This window comes from Pinus tabuliformis, chromosome X (assembly GCF_031772625.1).
Source record: "Pinus tabuliformis cultivar Carrire ecotype Pingquan chromosome X, CPIR1, whole genome shotgun sequence".
Lineage (NCBI taxonomy): Eukaryota > Viridiplantae > Streptophyta > Pinopsida > Pinales > Pinaceae > Pinus > Pinus tabuliformis.
The window spans coordinates 259,450,595-259,470,675 of record NC_142308.1 but is presented as its reverse complement, the minus strand read 5'-3'; the positions used below and the strand labels follow the sequence as shown (position 1 = coordinate 259,470,675).

Sequence of the window (20,081 nt, the reverse complement as noted above, 5' to 3'; positions counted from 1 at the left end):
CCTGCAAACATAACCAGGAGAGTAAAGACACTAATGCTCTCCATATACCATAATCTAAAAAGAACAACATAATAATAGAATAAACACTAAAATCCATTTTAAACACTAAAATTTTGAAAACTGGAATCGAGTAAAATCTTCTTAAATCCCTGATATATTTAAAAAGATATATATAATATGTTACTGGACAGAAAACATATCTATTTGTTGCAACTCAACCTTTTCTGTAAATGATAAAAACTCAACACATAAATAATGACAAGAGTTAAATAATGTCAACACATAAATATATATTTTTTCTGTTAATGAAGTGAACAGATATAAGCTAAATATACGGTGGTTGGTGCACACATAAATACATCTTAGTGAAATAGAATATACAACTTTTATTTTTGCTCCCCTTGCCCTGTAGCATGTATGGGACAAAAAGTTTCGGTGAGGAAACTTTAATTTTCATCTCCCTAACCCTGTAAGATGTATGTGGCAAAAGTTACAAGAAGACTCGTACAAGCAATTTAATGGATATTTGGTGTTTCCTCAGTTATGTTATTCACAATCTGCTAGATGAAAGGCTCAGTTGGAAAACTGATTGGGGTAAATTGAAGCAAAGAGGATTTGATTGCGGCCTTTTCAGACCTGGTTATGAAAATTGCCTAATTGGGTTACCCTGCCATGGAAAGAATCTCATCCGGCTTATCCCTATATATGCTATCAGGTTTTGGTATAACTACACGGTTCCCAACAAAGCCAGCCCCTCATTAATAAGCCTTCTTTACAGTCCAATAAATATTTTTTAGAAGAAAATGTTGCCCTCTCTAATTGACTGCTATCCTTGTGTTAAATGGAATTCCTCACATCCAATATACCTGTTGGATACCTTAATATACAGTAGACATAAGCTCATGAGATGGAAATAAGCTTGGTTCAATAATACCACACTACAAAGTGATTCTACAAACTGATTTAAATCTCAAGGCCTTCAGTGTACTTACTTTTATGATTTACAGGATTATGATATAAATCTCATGGTCTTCAATGTAATTTTATAATTTTGAATTTGAAGTATTGAAATTACTGGAAATTCTACGATCAGTAAGATTTGAAGTCAGGACATAGCAGAAATCTTACAATAGTGAGGAGATATGGTAAAATTATATAGCCTTTCTTTTTTATAAAGCTATTTTAAATATCGAAATTGGTAGATTTTGCTTCACTGATAATGGTGTTATGCTCTTCTACTAGACAGACGGGGACTAGACGACAACTATATTCGAATTATTTAAAAAAAAATTGTATTTAAATATACAAGCTCTGTCTCTTCACATTTTATCAAACAAGGACAGAATCATTTTCTCTGCTAACCTGTCCCTTACAAAGACTTGTAATCTTGTACTATAACTGTCAAATTCACTAATGCTTGGAAGCTCGTAATCATGTAATACAATTCACATATTTGCTCAATAAATATTCTTATAAAGAGACACCGGTGTAGTTTGCAAGAGCTTTATACGAGATAGTTGTGATTAATAACCGGTAAGGCTCTCCCCTACATATTCTTGTTACATTTGGCATACTTTACTTCTATTATATAAGTTTTAAGCAAATTTTCAGGTCGAGAATAAATTGCTTTACTGCATATTCCTTCCTTTTGAAGTGTAGGATTTAGTTTTTGTGTTCTCTTAAACAGTATACATCAAGATTAAAACGACTTCGCAATTTGAACATAAACAATATGCTTTCGAGTCAGTTATTCTTTTGGATCATCGCCAGATCCGAGTGGCGGATAATCTAGTGAAATTAATGTATAAATCTGTAGAAAATGTTGAATGCTTCCGAATCTTAAATGTCTTAAAGATTTAATTCAGATCCACTGGGAAACAATGAAAAGATCTTTTATTTCACCCTCATCCGATAAGAAGCATCTTTACACATACGTTGGAAGAGATCTGTCGGAAAGAGGAGAAAAAATAAGGAGGATTACTAGTTAATCCTATTGACAGGGTGCGTTGCAGAAATTTTGTTAATTTCAGTTTCTGTGACACATTGTCGCTACCTAGTCCCTGCCTACATACTTTTCTTGTTCTCAAGAAAGCTATTCTTGATTCAAGAAAATAATTGTCACGGTTTTCGAAGGATCAATACCATACCAAACCCTAGAATTGCGCTTAAGATATGAAAATTTATTATTACGCAGCTTCTATTTTAGATCAATTCCATAAATTATAAGCTTTCTCTTCACTATATGCTTTTATATCATCTTTAAATTTCTGCAACATTTCATGGCGGGCGTCTAAAGATTTGATCTCTGAATTCGTTGTGTAAACTTTAGCAGGAGATTCCAGAAGGTTTCAAGTTTCAACAGTAACATGTATATTCCTCAAAATAAGATATCAGCAGCCATGCTATTGATCGGTTGCGAACATTGAGATTAAGGTTTCTGATCTCTGAACAGTTAGGGGACGAAGGTACGCTTCCCTGTCTTTCGGTGAAAGGAGAAGGCGCGAATTACGTATGCTGACTCCAAGGATGAGTTAAATTTTCCATTGCGATTTCTCTCTATCGTTTCCCTAGGCAAGACAAAATATTACGAAACGGAACTCAATTAAAAGGACAGATCCATCAATTATTTCTATATCAGAGAAGTTTTCCAAGACCAATGAAACAAAATCAAGGAGAATTCCAGCAAATTTTTTTAGCTTGTCTAGTGCTGTTTCTACACAGGATCACTGTGTTCGGCAATGCCGAAATTCCTTGCAACCGAACCTGTGGTTCAAAAACAGTTAACTATCCATTTGGCTTCAGCGGCACTTGTCCATACATGCTGGATAGCCACTACTCAGAAAGAGGTGATATATATTTGAGAGAATTTCGGGTTCTGGATTTTACTGATTCCAGCATCATCATTCAGCCGTGGCAAAGTGAAAATAAAAAACCCAAATGCTATGACGATCCAGATATCCTATCAATTTTCAAAGCACAATTTGGCCTTACGCGCAAGACAGAGGTCGAAAGAGCGTTTGAAATACCTGTTTCGAAGCGCTGCAGGGGATCACCTTCTGTAACCTCTGTTCGCCGGAGCTCCACAGTGAATTTGTTCAATGGTTGGATTTTGAATTGCCGGGATTTGAGCAGATAATGTATCGAGGATGGTTGGTAAGGCGTTTATGAGCCTCCACGCTGGGTTGGTAAATGTCATTAATACACCAAAGTGGAGGCGGGCAGCTTGGCGGGCAGGAACACGGCAGACGGCAGAGTCGCCGGAGCTGGGTGACCCGTATTCGCCGGAGGTTGGAGATGGGATGCATGTAACATGCATGATCCATGGTCAGGCCCGAGATGTAAGTGGGTGATGACGTCAAGGGGGCTGTCAGGACGGTGTAAGGACATAGCATTTATAATGCTATAGAGGTGGAAATAGCACTTGCGAAAATTTTCTACAATGACATGACTTCGAGATTCAATGTACCAAAAGCTTTACTCTATTGCCAATGGCCATCATGTCAATCAAGCATGGGAAAGCGTGTAAAATTTTCTACGATGACATGACTTCGAGATTTGATATACCAGAAGCTTTACTCTATTGCCAATGGCCATCACACCTAACCCCTGTTGTTCTCCTAATCCAAAAAACTGATGTCCCTGCCCACTTAAAAGGTATTCATCTGTCATTAAAAATGTTTTAAATGGAAACTTAAAAGGTGTTACTCTCATTAAAAATGATGTTCACATTCATCTTGACACTTTGGCTTATTTGTGATTAAAAATGTTTTAAATTGAAACTTAAAAGGTATTACTCTCATTAAAAATGATGTTCCATTCATCTTGACACTCTAGCTTATTTCTTGTTTCTATATGTAAGATTTTGTTTACTTTTCTTTTCTATGTTTATTCATCGTTCTATTTTTCGCTACCAACGTAACATTATTTTTCAATGTTATTTTCTACTTCTATTCGTTTATGATAATAAGATTTGAGTGAGGTATAACTTTTGACTTTCATCTACCATCGTCTACCTCTTACTATTCTCAAAATTTAAGATCAGAAAAACTCATTAGAAGAGAACAAACTTTTGGGAACACCTTTCGCTCGGCGAAAATTCTGGTTAAGTGTGAACAGATTCATTAGAAACTATTGGAAAAGTAGAGGAGACAAAGCACAAATTCACACACAAAACATTCTGGTTAAATGTGAACAGATTCATTAGAAACTGTTGGAAAAGTAGAGGAGACAAAACACAAATTCACACACAAAACACACGAGTTGCGGCTCTTCTATTGATCACACAAAACTTGATTCTTACAATGAACCCGGTGAAGGGTATTTAAACATTTTCGACTAGCGACTCACCTAAAATATCTTGACATGCAACCACACACTAAAAGTTGTCTATCACTTAACTCGACTTGACTCAATACTCCAACACTCAACACTTAGTTAACTGACTCTCTAATTTTAGCCAACTCCTCATGCGGGAGTAATTATCTTATTTTAACACTCCCCCTTAATTACGACCGCTAAACTAAAACATGACTCATAACAACTCAAACATGTTTGTTGATCTATGTCTCAGCTAGGCTTACAACACCCAAGTTTCTTCTATGAAACTCAAACACATCTTTTGCTAATGACTTAGTAAATATATCAACCAATTGATCACTAGATTTACAAGGCTTCAAGTGAACTTCTCCATTGCTCACAAGTTCTCTAATAAAGTGATATCTAGTATCAATATGCTTGCTCTTTTGATGAAACACACTATTCTTGGATAGTGCAATCGCTGAGGTGTTGTCACAATATATTTTTGTTGATCCTTGTTGTTTCTGCTTGAGTCCATCAAATACTCTTCTTAACCACACTATTTGGCATGTTGCTGATGTTGCTGCTGCATATTCTACTTTTGATGACAAAAGTGTCACAATGGGTTGCTTCTTAGATGCCCATGAAATCACACCTGAACCAAGATGGAACACAAAACCAGAAGTGTTCTTCCTATCATCCAAACTTCCTGCAAAATCACTATCTGTGTATCCAATCAAATCCTTATTTTCTGTGATTGCATACATTATGCCACAATCTCTAGTTCCTGTTATGTATTTAAGAATTCTTTTTCAGACACTCCAATGTATGTCTTTGGAGTCTCCATAAATCTAGAAATCAAACTCACTCCTTGCATGACATCTGGTCTTGTAGCTGAGAGATACACGAGGCTACCAACCAATATTTTGAATAGAGTCGAATTAACATTTGATCCTTCATCATCCTTGCTTAACTTTGTACTTGTTGCAAGTGGTGTAGGGACGAGTTTGCAATTTTCCATCCTAAATCTTTTCAACAAATCTTTGGCATATTTATTTTGACAAACAAAAATTCATTTTTTAGATTGCTCAACTTCTATGCCAAGAAAATATTTCATGAGACCAAGATCTGCCATCTCAAATTCTTTCATCATGGCTACTTAAATTCATCTAACTCAAAATCACATGTAAAAATCATGTCATCAACATATAAGCAAACAATAAAAATTTGTCCATGCTCATTTACCTTTATGTACAAGGTAGGTTTAATGTTACTTCTGCAAATTCTATTCATGATCATGTAAATGTCAATTCTGCTATACCAAGCTCTAGGCGCTTGCTTCAGTCTATAGAGCGCTTTCTTCAACCTGTAAACTTTCTCTTTGTTACCTTCAACTTCATATTCGAGAGGCTGCTGCAAATAAATTTTTTCTTCTAGAATTTCATTGAAGAAGGTTGATTTCACATCCATATGTTATACTTTCCACTTGTTATGAGTTGTTGTGGCTAGAACTTCTCTTACAATATCCAATCTGGCTACCAGAGCAAACGTTTCTCCAAAATCTATTCTCGATTTTTGCGAGAATCCTTTTGCTACAAGTCTAGCTTGAAATCTGTGAGTTTCACCTTTCTCATTCAGCTTTTTATTGTACACCCACTTTACACCAATGAGATTTTTGTCCTTTGACAAATCAACCAAATCCCATGTATGATTGTTTTCAATAGCTTCAAGTACTTCATCCATGGCCCCAATTTTCATCTCTGATTGCTTATTCAAACGAAGAAGGTTGGAATGACAACAATGAAAAATTTGAACTAACATCCAAATCATCATAAATATCTTTCAGACTTCTCATCTTTCTCTTACCATTGCTTAATTCATCACCTGATCGATCACTAGGAGAATCTCGATCTGTTGATCTGCTTGAAGATCCATGCTGCTTTGAAAATCTTGGAGTCCTTGTTGGTGTGTCTCAGTTTGGTGTCTTCACTTGTGATTCTTGTTGCTCCTTTTCTGCTACATCATCTTCTTCCATAAGTGGCATGTGTGCATCAACTGTTTTGTCTATACCACCATTCCACGACTCTTGCTCTTTGAACACACCATCTCTGCTAATTATGGTCTTCTTTGTGATAGGGTTATACAATTTGTAATTTTTTGATTACTAACTATAACCAGTAAATAAGCATTTTTCACTTTTATCATAAAATTTTCCTATTCGCTCCTTAGGCACATGTGCATAAGCTAAACATCCAAACAATTTGAGATGAGATACGCTGCAAGATATACATGACCATGCTTGTCCTAGTACTAGTTTCATCACACTCCTTGTAGGAGATATGTTGGTCACATAAATAGCACATGCAACTGCTTCTGTCCAATACTCATTAGACAAGTTTCTGCCTTTCAACATGCTTCTTTCCATGTTCATTCTCTCTGCTACACCATTCTAATGCGGTGTGTACCTAGTTGTAAATTGTCTTCTGATTCCATGTTGTTTGCAATAATCATGGAAATCCTTTGAATCATATTCCCCACCACAATCTGACCTCAATACCTTGATCTGTCGATCACTTTAGTTCTCTGCTTAGGCTTTGAATTCTTTAAACCTTGCAAAAGTTTCAGACTTCTTCTTCAAGAAGTAAACCCAAGTCTTTCTGTTATAGTCATCAATGAAAGTGAGGAAGTAACTACTTCCACCAATCGACTGTGTCCTTATAGGTCCACACAAGTCTATATGCACTAGCTCAAGAGGTTGCTTTGCTTAGTATGCAACTCCCTTTGGAAAAATTTCACAATGTTGCTTTCCCAAGATGCAACACTCACAAGTACTAGCAGGTTTTTTGATGGGAGGTAATCCTCTTTGTTTCTACTGCAACAAACTTAAACCAGAAAAGTGAAAGTGTCCAAATCGAAAGTACCATAACCAATAATCCTTAGAACATGAAATTGTAAAAGAACTAACCTGATCACTGTAATTCATAATTAGAGGAAATAGTTTGTTCCTCGTCATATGCACCTTCGCTATCAGTTGCTTGTTAGGGGGTTTGTCATATATAACACATTCTTGACCTTGAAGGATAACTTTGTATCATTTTTGTGTCAATTGAACAATACTTATCAAATTATGTTTAAGACTAGGAACATAATATACCTCTGAGATTGTCTTCATCTCCCCCTGTTTGGTTAGAATGTCAACCACTCCTTTGCCATCTACATCCACATTTTTTCAGTCCCCAACTTTACCTCTAGTTTCACAGATTGATCCAAATTTGCAACCAAATTCTTGTCACCTATCATGTGGTTACGACAAACACTGTCCAATGGCCACACATTATCAGAAGGTTCATGCATGGTATGGAAAACTTGGAACATGGAGTTAGTACTCTCTATAGTGGCATTATCTCTCTGGTTCCCTTTATCAACTATATTCTTCCCATAATCACGAGCATAGTGATCAAATTTATTGCAATAATAACATCTCACCTTTGATTTGTCAAATCTTTGATTATTGTTGAATTTTCTATAATTGCTTCCACTTTCATGTTCATGCTCTTCTCGGCCATCTCTCTGACCACCATATTTTCATCCTCGTCCTCTACCTCTCGATCTACTTCTACCTCAACCTTTGTCTCTTGAAATAGAAGCCTGACTTTTGAGAGCAGTTTCTAGAGTGGAATCCTTATTTCTGTCTATCCTTGCCTCATGAGATAGAAGTGATCCCATCAACTCATCAACTGTTAATGATGCCAAATCCTTTGCTTCTTCTATGGCTGCTACCACAAATTTGGTAGACAAATATCTGAGGACCTTCTCAACAACTGTTTGATCTTTAATTTTTTCACCATAAAATTTTTAACTGATTTACGACAGTTATGACCCGATTTATGAAAGAGTCGATGTCCTATGTCTCCTTCATCTACAAGCCTTCAAAATCTCTCCTAGTATTCTTCAACTTAACAATATTGACTTTGGTCATACCTTTATAGTTTGTCGCAAAAGTATCCCATGCTTCCTTTGCTGAAGATGTGATCATAATATTTTGGAACACTACTTGATCCATTCCCTATTGGATAAGCTGCAACGCGTGTGCATTCTTCTTTTTGTCTTTTTTCAATAGATCCCTTTCTACATTAGTGAGAGCTCATTATTCTTCTTTAGTTTTAGGTTCTGAAAACCCAAACTAGACATAATCCCAAACATTATGAGTCTGCAAAGTGGTCACCATCTTAATGGCTCACACATCATAATCCTTCCCTGTAAACGGTGGACACTGGGGCTAGAAATTTAAAAAAGCTATCTTTCTTCAAAAAAAATTCTTTTAAAAAAAAAAACCTATATTTCTCTTTTTATAAACTCATTTTTTCAAATAAAAAAAACCTTTCCATAAAACCCCAATTTTTAATTTTTTATTACATTAAGCCCCTTTATTAAAATCAATCCTTTAAAAAAGCACTTTAATATCAAACTTACATAACTTCTTTGAAAAAGCTTAACAAACTTTCGAATGATTTAAAAATCTCCCAACATATAAACGAAGCCAACTTGACTTCAAATTTTAAAAATACGTTTCTTTGGTTTATTGACGCGCCTATGCTGATGAAAGGGCTGTGTGAGAGGGCTGCGTGCTAACGCTGTCCACGGTGACGAACTCACACGTTAGTCCTCTAACGCTACAAATATAAGCTTGACTCGTGTGATTCCAAAATGTTTGCCTTTTATAATGCGGTGGTTGTTGATGCTTTATGTACACCATACAACTTGCGTTATAGCATTAATTAACTACGAGAAAAAATATATTTTCCTTTTTTCACAAGGACAGTTGTTAACCCGTTTTTTCTTGTTTTTTTAACCTCCTACTGATATTAATTTGTTGGAAAGATAGAGGAGACCGTTTTTCCCAGTTCTTTGTAACCTCGCACTGATATTAATTTGTTGAAAAGATAGAGGAGACAAAACACAGGAGTTACGACTTTTCTATTGATCGTACAAAATTTGATTCTTACAATGAACTCGATGTGACTCGCCTAAAATATCTTGACATGAAACCACATACTAAAAGTCATCTATCACTTAATGCTCGAACACTCAACACTCAACACTTAGTTAACTGATTTTGGTGTATGAGATCCTTTTGTTTGTGGGACAAAGGAAGAGACACACACTCAACACTCAACACTTAGTTAAATGATTTTGGTGTATGAGATCCTCTTGTTTGTGGGACAAAGGAGGAGACACTCTTGTTTATGGGACAAGAGACCAAATTAATGTATGAGACCCTCTTGTTTGTGAGACAAAGGAGGAGACCTTCTTGTTTGTGGGACAAAGGAGGAGACCTTCTTGTTTGTGGGACAAGGGACCCACCTTGTTTGTGGGACAAGGGACCCACCTCCGCAAGCCAACTCTACGAAGGCATACATACTCTACCCAACCGTTAACTCTACGAAAACATACTTACTCTACCCCTTTAGTTTTGAACTTGTGACCTCTTAGAAAAACACAGATGCTCTTTACCATTAGACCCACTCGCACTGTATTATAATACACACTAAATCTTTATAATCTATGTAATTTAAAATCCACACTAATTTATATATTTAAAAAAATATCCGACACATTTAATAGTTATAGTGTTCCAACAACCAAACCGCTAAACAATTATTGAAAAGAGAGAAAATCTTATCCCACGTTAACGATTTAAGCTTGCGTGTGAATCAGTAAACGACTATAAGTGAAAATTGAAAAGTTAATGAACGAATGTAGTGAGAATGAAAAATCGTAAGTGGTTAACCTAAAATATATGCAGAATTATAAGAAGTTTCAAACAATATACTATTACCAAAAACTGGTATTCTAAATTCACATCACAAAGAACCGTTAACCGTTTATGTAACAGAGTCACTATGCCCATGCTCATGTCTCCATATAAAATGTTCTACGCATTCTTACATGGGTGGTGGACATTGATGAATTCATGTTCAATTAAAGTAACACTCGGAAGGGCAGTTAAATAATGTGCTCAAATGTTAACTAATGGGAGAGTTTAAATTTAAATATGGATTATATTATTCTGTTTTTTAATTTTATATTATTTTGGTGATATGAATGTCGATTAAATTGTAATAATTTTTATTTTACAATAAGGTTAAAAATTTAATGAAATATTTAAATTTATTTTTAATAATTTAAAATTATAATTTTTTTAATTGTGAATAAATTTCAAATAAACTAAATAAATAAAACTTTATAATTACTATTTAATCTATGTTTTAAATAATATCTCATTATAACATGATATCGTTGGGCTACAACTATATTATGTTAGATAATTGTGATATGGTTTGGCTACAATTATGTTAGGCTAGATAGTTAATAAAGAGCAAGGACATGTGGCTTAAGTTAAAAATGTGCATAAAATTTTATGTGAGAATTCACAGGGAAGGGATTTAGAAAGTGAGTATTTTTGTGGGGCATTGTTTACATTGTATAAATAGTTAATATGGAATAAAACAAGATAAAAAAAGTTATTAATAAAAATAAATAAAATAGAAAAAAAATATCAATTAAAAAAAAAAATTATCAATAAAAATTAAAAAAAAGAAAATATATATATATTATTATAATAGATTTGGTGCCTTCTTCATAATTTTTTAATTTTAAGAGGTTAAATTTCACATATTATTTATGGCTTTTGAAAGATTATTAAAAAATCTATTATATATATATATATATTTTGAATAACGGTTGTTATCTCCACACTTACTAGGTATACTCGTGCTTTAAAACGTTCACCAAAGTTTTTACCAACCTAAAGATAGAAGCCAAAAAGATTCAGTAATCTGAAAGTAAATAACTTATTTGGCGCACTAAAAGTTAGTTGATAAATGTCAGTCAATCATGGAAAAGCATGTCAAATTTTCTACGATGCCATGACTTTGAGATTCAATGTACCAGAACCTTTATCAACACGCAAAAATACCATCTAGCTGCGCTTCCTCCCATTACTGTATTGGCATGGTGGCTTCCTCCCATTACTGTATTGGCATCACACCAAAGCCTTACAGTTTTTTTTACCTTGAAAAAAATTGCATGCTATTTTATTGAAATCAAAGTATACAAAGAAACATATCTGTAGTGGACAGTGCATTCTATCAATTACATAACAAACTGATGTCCCTGCTCACAAAATGTGGGCGCATTCATAATCATCAACCAACCGTACCAACTTCAAATTCCTCAAAGGACCTCCTATGACAAACTCACACACTGTTTGCTTTAGCAGTCATCAGCGCTGGTGGTTTTCCATAATCCCGTCCATGCCTCCCTGCAAATCTCCATAACTCAGCACCATGTTATATCTTATCTTAAAAATATACATGGAATTACGCTACTGTCATCAAACCTTTAAATAGATATAATAATAAACTGTAATAGAGCTGATTTACCATCGAGCTCGCTGGTATTCGTTGCTAGAGAAAATGCTCATCCTGAAGAATAACTCTAGTCACTCATGCTCTCATTTGTGTGGTCTTATGGAGATTGAAACCAAGTAACGTCCCCTCTATTGTTGCAAAAATATTCCAGTTCCGATTCGAATTCCTTCGTCACCAACAGCGGGCCATCTATAGCTTCGAGGGCGAGGAGTGCCTTTGAGGTTGAAGGCCTCGACACAACTCTCGGGTGGGTGCATTGCAGGGCCAACAATAAAACTTTATCTATGGTTTTCCTGTATTCTGAATTCCGTATCTTCTTGTCGATAACCTCCTCTGCCCGCTTCTTCTGCTTCATGTCCACCACCCAGTCAGATATAAGAAAGTGCTCGAGAACACCAGAGGTCGAATCCAGAGCCCGCCGTCCCGTTATGAGCTCCAGCAGTATGATGCCGAAACTGAATACATCGCTTTTGTTGGTCAGATGGCCGTAGAGAGCGTATTCCGGAGCCACATAACCGAGCGTCCCAACAGTCCTGGTGCTGTAATGGGTTTTATCCTCTTCTTCTTTCTTCAACTTGGCCATTCCGAAGTCTGCAACCAAGGCATTCAGTTGGGCGTCCAGCAGCACGTTGGCAGCCTTTACGTCCCTGTGAATTATGGCCGGCTTGGCGAATTCGTGCAGATAAGTGAGCCCCCTGGCTATGCCCACCGAAATCTTGTACCTCTCGGGCCATGACAGCGATGTTGACCTATTGGGATTGAAGAGACAGTCCGCCAGACTGCCGTTCTCCATGAAATCAGAAACAAGAAGCTGCTCGCTTACCTGACCGTCTTTGTCGAATTCGACGCAGTAGCCTCTGAGAGGAAGCAGGTTACAGTGCTTAATACTGCTGATGACACGCAGTTCGTGGCTCAAATCATCGTCTCCTTTGATCTTCGTCGAGTTCTTTAATCTCTTCACGGCTATCCGCGATCCGTTCGGCAGCGTTCCCCGGTAAACAGTGCTGAAACCTCCTTCGCCGATCACGTTACACGCCGCGAAATTCCCAGTGGAATCTCTGATCTCCGACAGGCTGAAAAATGCGAGTCCCGTTCTCGAGCTCAACGATTCGTATCTCTCCATCAACTTCAGCCGTTTTGTCTCGACGAGACGGGACTTTCGCCGTTTTAAACACAGGCAGATGCTCAATCCAAGTACCAGTATTCCCACAGAAGATATTATGGCGAGGAAATACCACTTCATAACTCTATTTCGTCTATTAGGCCCGCCAAGGGTTGCCAGTGCCGTTAAATTCTGAACGCTGAGAAGGCAGTAAGCGGCGTCCGGTCCGAGACCATCGTAACAATTGATGCCTCCTCCCACATAGATCATCACAAACATTTGGCAATTCGATTTTCCTCCAGATGCTTTGTTCAGCGAACGGACCGCCATGGCCATGGCCCATAAGCATCTATTGCACTGAAAGGCTCCCGGGCGAGATCCGTTGCAGTTTAGCTTCATGCTGGATGTATCCACCAACTTCTCAAAGGTTTTTAGATTGTCAATACCGAGGCAGGTGCGTGAATCACACACGAAATTGTCAGAGCTGACGTTGCAGCTGCTGAACAGGTCGGCTCCTATTCCCGCCTTGGCTTCCACTTGCCTCTGGAATTCGTTTAAACATATAGCGGCCGTGTGGTTACTGGGGAAGAGGAAGGAACGAGTGGTGTGCATCCATGAGAAATGAACGATCTTGATTAAATCGCTGATGCCTTGGCAACAGTGAGATTTGTCAGGCAATGAACATTGTTGGAACATCCATGGCTGAGCGTCAAGCTCCACAGATATGTTAAGCGGACAATATGCTGCTGAATCTCCAATCCCCGCTACGAATGACATGTTTAAAGCCAAGGGAAGCAAAAACAGAAATAAACATAACATCTGGATGTGATTCATGACAGTTATAATCGAATTGATTGCCTCACAGAAATTCATACAAGGAGGAGATTAAGATTAATGGCACGGATCCTTCCAACCGGAAGATATAAAGGCAGAATTTATCAAAATGAAGGATGACGTGTCGTTTTTGAAGGCACGATGCATTAAACGAATCTGCAGTGCGCAATCAACGGAATCAAAAGTCTACAAATTTGTTGTTGGTGGTAACGCATCTGCCTAACAAAAATGGTGACGGATGAGGAATTAGGTGAGATGCGAGACGATGTTCTAAAATTTCGAATAACCCCAATATGTATTAAATTGACCCTTAAAGGTATTAACGTGTGATTAACAATGACGTTTCATTGATCTTGACACTCCGATTTTATTTTATTTTGTTTCCACCTAAATGATTCTGTTTACTCTTCCTTTCTATTTCCATTCATTGTTTAGTTTTCTGGGTACCAACGTAACATTTTTCTTCAATGTTACTTTCTACCATAGTTACCAAATTCGAATTCGAATACGGATTCGAATTCGATTCGATACGGAAAAAATTCGACAATGTAAAATTCAATACGAGAAAAATTCGACAATATACATCTTATAAAGACTAATAATTTTTTACTTTTAAAAATAAAAATAAAAAAATGAAATGAATCTTTCCTCACTTAATACGTTGAATAATGTGGTACTTATTTCCAATATTAATCTTTTATGAATATTTAAAATTACCCAATAATGAAAGAAAAATGCATCAAACAAAATTTATTAGTATTGCAAATTTGGAAAACGTATAAGTCAAATATAATAATATAAATAACAAAAATTCAAACCTGATATTTAATATAAAAAATTAGATATTGAATATTAAAATTAAGTTTCAAGTTATCAACACAGATCGAGAAACTTATATCTCAATCTCTTTCTTCTTCAAATCCAAATTTATTCAATAATAAATGTGTATAAATTAATCTTTATAGTAATCACAAAAAATGAACCCTTTAAATTGAATTTGAATTCCATACCAATAATTGCAATGAACCACTATTATCCAATTTACTAATAACTATCATCTAAATAAGAATGAGAAAAACCATTTTAAAATTTTTTAAATATATAACTTACCCTTCTCTTTTAACTTTTTAATACTAAAAATTTCTATCACATTATTTAATATAAAAATTATTATTTTTCAACTTAGAAAGGGCCGTGCCCTCTTCTCAGCGTCTTTGCTAATAACCACAACGACAACAGGTTGGAAGATAATAAGAACCTGCAAACTTTGACCATTGTTAACATAAATTTAATCCATAAACTAAAAACTCCGTACCGTATTAAATTTACCGTATTAAAACGCGAACCGAATCGTACTGACGAATTTGCGAATTTTTTGGGCCGATACGGCCGAACTTGGTAACTATGCTTTCTACTTCCACTAATCCTTGACGATAAGATTAGAGTGATGTGTAATCCTTGACTTTAATCTGCCGTCGTCTTCTTACTATTCTCAGCCCAATTTGACGGATTCCAATAAAAAAGTAAAGCATATAATAATGAATTGCTCCCACCATTATCTTTAACGATGCTTCTAAACCACTAAACGACTATTGAAAGTTTAAGTAATATTTTGAAATGTCCACAAGTGAGAATGAAAAATCGTATGTGATCGAACTGAAATATGCGCACAACTACAAGAAAATTTCAATGAATATGTAGCCAAAAACTGGTACTCTTAATTAGAGTAAAAAAGTTAACCCGTCTCCGTAACAAAGTCACCATGCCCATGCTCATGTTTCTAGATAAAATGTATGTTCTAGTGGTGGACATTGATGAATCACAATTATTGATGAATTATTGTTTAATTAAAGCAGGTCAATTGAGTATATTTTAGGTGGTTGACTATATTTTTAGGTGGTTGGAGGGTTTAATACTAATTTTCCTATCCACTTAAAAATATGCCAATTGAGTGTATATGGTTCAACTAATTGTGAGGGTGGTTATGAGGATTTAGTGATAACTTCCCTTTTCCCTTTTCACTTTCAAGTTTCAATAATATAATTCTTTTTTGAGAGCTATTTATAAATATTTATCTTAATTAAGTTGATTATATAACTTTTTCTTCATTCTTATGATAGTATGACTAGATAAAATCACTTTGAAAATAGCTTTATCATCATGTTAACTAATGCAATTAATTCAAGAGCTTAATTTTAAATATTTTTATTTAAAGTAAATGATATGAATTTTGGTTAAATTGTAATATTTTTGTTATATATATTTATATTTTTAATATATAAATAAATTTGATGTTAAAAAATATAAAAAATTTAAATTTGACCTATTTTATAATTTAAAATTACAATTCTACAATTTAATTAAATTTTAAATAAAATTAATAACCAAAATTACAAAAAAAAACCCAAAAAATTAACTGCTCTAAATATAAGATTAAGCTTCTGTTAGCTATAACTATGCTAGAAAACTCATAAAGAGCAAGGGCATGTGGGTTAACTTTAAAATGTGCATAGAATGTCATGTGAGATTTAGGTTAGCTGGACTAGCTTAATTTTAAAATGTGCATAGAATGGCGTGGGAGATTTCATGTTCAAAGGATTTAGAAGTGATATTTGGATATTTTTGTGTTTTAAAAATTGTGTTTGGTTATTTGTTTGTGCTATGTGAATACCTAATTTGAAATTGGATAGGATATAACCAAAGTTATTGATAATTGTTATTTAAACTATTAAATTTTGTTTGTGGTTTATGCTTTTATATTTAAATTAGATTAGTTTATTTTTTTTAATTTCAAATTTATGAATTATAGATAATAAATTTATAATAAGTTTGTTTTAATAATATAGATATTTTATTTAAAAATTAAATAATATTTTTATAATTATTTTGTGAATACTAAAATTAAATTAAATAAATATGTCAATAATTGTGTTTTATTTTGGTTCAAGACTTTATTTGATGGTTTGTAGTGGTTAGTCTAATTTTGAATAAACTTTTTTATGGAAAGTTTAACACTTTGAATCTATGAACCAATTGAATCACATACTTAATTGTTTGCAATATTTAACTCACAAGGAATACATTGCATGGGTAATCAACTTGTAAGGGTATTTTTAAATGACTTTGTGTTGATTGCATTATATTGGGATATTGGGAAAAGTTACTAAAGATATGCATACAATCATCTAGTTTCTCTTTCTTGAATGAGATTACATCTTTCCTTATCGAAGATAATCTTCCCTTTATAAGAGGAGAATGACTTTAATTCAAGATTTCAAACTCCAACTTGACTATCGTCATCCCTTCATCCTTCAAGATTATTGTTTCCATACTAAATGGAATATATATATATATAAGTTATGTCATGATGCTTCTTCTAAATATTAAAGAAATTCCCTCTAAAGATGGTTCTTATTGGAGGATCTTGGTGATCCTTTATGCAAGATAACTACCTCTAACATTATGTTAGAAAATATTTGGATGAACTATGATGTATAAGATGGTACAAATATTTTCATTATTGTCAACTAGATGACTTCTTCCAAAACAATTTGATCATGTAGACTCTAAATCTTCTAGTATCATATGCTTCCTTCTATGATGCCATGCTTCACAAAAATCGAGACTCTTCTAGAGAATGCAATGGTGCATGCTACTCTAACTGCTACTTTCTAACAAAAGAAAAACAACCTACAATTAAACTTGATAGAGATGGAGTTTATATCAATTGTATAGATCCTTGGGATCTTCACCTTTCAACTTCTTCTTGTTGAAAATGTAGTAATAAAATTTCAGTTTGACTTTTCTTTGGTCAAACTAGAGAAAATTTGAATTTCCATTTCAACAAAAATCTTGGAGGTAGTTAAGTGAAGTGACATGGCACTTGTCACTCAGTTAACTCACTTAATTCGAGTTGGGGAAGCTTGAGTTCAGTTCAGTATGATTGATTTCTATTTTTAGCAATCTATTTCACTTAAATTGAGTTATGGTTAGTTAAACTAGTTATAACTATTAGAGGAACTAGTGGAGATCAAGTTGTGGAAGTGGAACTTCAACCACACTCAGTGATCAACCAGATAACTAATCAATCAACCCAAAATAATTGATGCATGTAGAGAATTCGAGTTACCTAGTTGATATGTAGATTCCAAGGCAGTGTACTATCAGTTGTAGGCTATTTCGAAGTGTAAAGGTGGTGCATTCAGTCATAGGAATTGCGTGATCCAATTAAGGGAATTTCCTAAATAATAGGGGCTAATTTCCTCAAGGAACAATGCAAGGAAATAGGAGCTTGGAGGGCTTGAAAATTGGCTAAGTGTTGGCGAGAGTTAGATAGTCGAGCAAAGGGATAGACTATACAGTTGTAGGTTATGCTTAGGCTTGAGAAAGCACATGTATTTCATCTTTATTCTTTGATTAATGCAATACAAATAATAAGGGGTTTTGAGCAATTGGTTTTCCTTAGAGAAATCTTTGTGCATGTGTTAGAATACTTCTTGCATGTTTATTATTTGTGTTCTCAATCATGAATTGAATTCTGCAGAACAGTAGAGTAGATTTGAGTCTTCTGTTTTAGTAAATTCCATGAGCAGTTTCAGATCTACACAATAATTTCTACATGGTATGAGAGCAGGAGAGCAGAAATTTCGAAGTTGTTATTATAGGAGGATTGGAATTGTGGGATCAATTCTTCAGACATAGAAGGATGGCTTTTTATGGACTAAGACTTGAGTATGCCCTTGAGGGAAGCTCGAATTTTGTTGCTTGGAAGGATTGCATGGAGGTAGTGCTAGAAGATAATCGATTAAAGGAATTCATCAATAGTGACATCCTGAAACCAACAAAAATTGATGCTCAGGATATAGCAGAATGTAAGAAGTGTGTAGCCAAGGCGAGGAGAATCATATTGGAGGCAGTACGAGACCACATTGTCTCAAATCTCCACGGGAAATAGACTTTGTATGCAATGTGGAAAGCACTGATTTTTTTTCTAGAATAGTAGTAAGCACGGGAAGCTAGCAGTCAAGGATAAACTTTGAAATGTCAAGATGTAGAAGAACTAGATTATTCTGCAGTACCTAAGTAGGTTCACACAATGTCGTGATGAACTTGGTCAAGTTGGTGTTACTGTTGTAGAAGATGATTTCGTAAGCCTAGCCCTTCTAGGCCTTCCCAAGAGCTAGCATAACTACCAAGATTTGGTGAATGGGAGGGAGAAACTACCAAATTAGGAATGCCTATGGTCTGATTTGGTACAAGAGGAAATAAGGTGGAATACCAGAGATGGGAATTCGTCCAACGATGAGGATGGAGAAAATTGTGCCTTGGCTGGAAATGAAAAGAAGGGAAAAGGGAAGAAATACCAATCCAAACCAGAATCTAGTCAAGGGGGCAAGAAGAAAGACTTGCCCAAAATCAAGTGCTTTCACTATCATGAATTCAATCATTATGCGCCCAAAATCAAGTGCTTTCACTATCATGAATTCAAGCATTATGCCACAAAGTTTCCACACAAGAAGACAAGCAATAAGACCTCGGGAGGAGCAGTAGGTGAAGCTTTGGCTTCACAGTTCGAGCTTGAATTTACTCTCATTGCATGCATGGCTAGTAGAGTGATGGGGAGTGTGTGGTACTTGGACAATGGTGCCTTGTTCCATATGACGAGGAATAAAGAATCTTTCAATGATTTGGAGGAGAAGGATATCTATATGCACATCGAGATGGGAGATAAAAGAATGTACAACACAATTGGGATTGGTACAGTCACCTTTCAGATGGATTCGGGCTCCATTCTCAGACTCAAGGATGTGATGTTTGTTCTGGGTCTAAAGAATAATATTGTCTCTGTTGCAGTTTTGGATTATCGTGGTTATGATGTGATCTTCAGTAAAGGGAAAGCATTCTTGAGACACATATCCATGGGACATGTTAAGAAGATCGGGGTTCATGTGAAGAACTTGTACAAGAAAGACGTGGAGGATTATGTTGCATTGAGCACAAAGGCAGAGAAGGCGCGTAACCATAATGTCAGTGAACTTTGGCATAAAATACTTGGCCATTTGCATCATGGAGCTTTGAAGATCATGAAATGGATAACCACAGTCCTCCCCAAAGGACCACTAGAGCAGCATGATACATGCAAAAGGTGTACCTTGGGGAAGTACACAAAAAACACTTTCCATGATCGGGACAACAAAGCACATGCAGTCCTTGAAAGGATTTACTCTAATGTTTGTGGACCTTTCTCAATAATCTCCACTGCTAGACACAAATATTTTTTCATTTTTATTGATGACTTCTCACGTAAGTGTTGGATCTTCTTCATGCGGAAGAAGCATGATACATTATCCAAGTTCGTAGAATTTAAGGAACTGGTTAAGAAAGAAACGGAAAAGAGGGTGAATTCTCTCAAGAGC

General features: G+C 35.3%; 1 protein-coding gene across 1 annotated transcript; it reads right to left on the bottom strand.

Moving 5' to 3' along the window:
• Positions 1–11,857: 11,857 nt before the first annotated feature.
• On the bottom strand, positions 11,858–13,608 carry LOC149139375 (putative receptor-like protein kinase At1g11050). Its single transcript, XM_089450700.1, has 2 exons — positions 12,058–13,608; positions 11,858–11,971 (listed from the first exon to the last, which is right to left on the bottom strand). The coding sequence occupies exons 1-2, from the start codon at positions 13,606–13,608 to the stop codon at positions 11,858–11,860; spliced, it is 1,665 nt and encodes a 554-aa protein (XP_089306826.1).
• Between the last annotated feature and the right edge of the window lie 6,473 nt (positions 13,609–20,081).

Bases quoted from the DNA above. Each gene is read 5' to 3' on its own strand.
- LOC149139375 (XM_089450700.1), bottom strand. From the start codon at position 13,608: ATGTCATTCGTAGCGGGGATTGGAGATTCAGCAGCATATTGTCCGCTT. The intron at 11,972-12,057 runs GTTATCGACAAG...CACCCACCCGAG, and splicing joins AGAAGAAGCGGGCAGAGGAG to AGTTGTGTCGAGGCCTTCAA.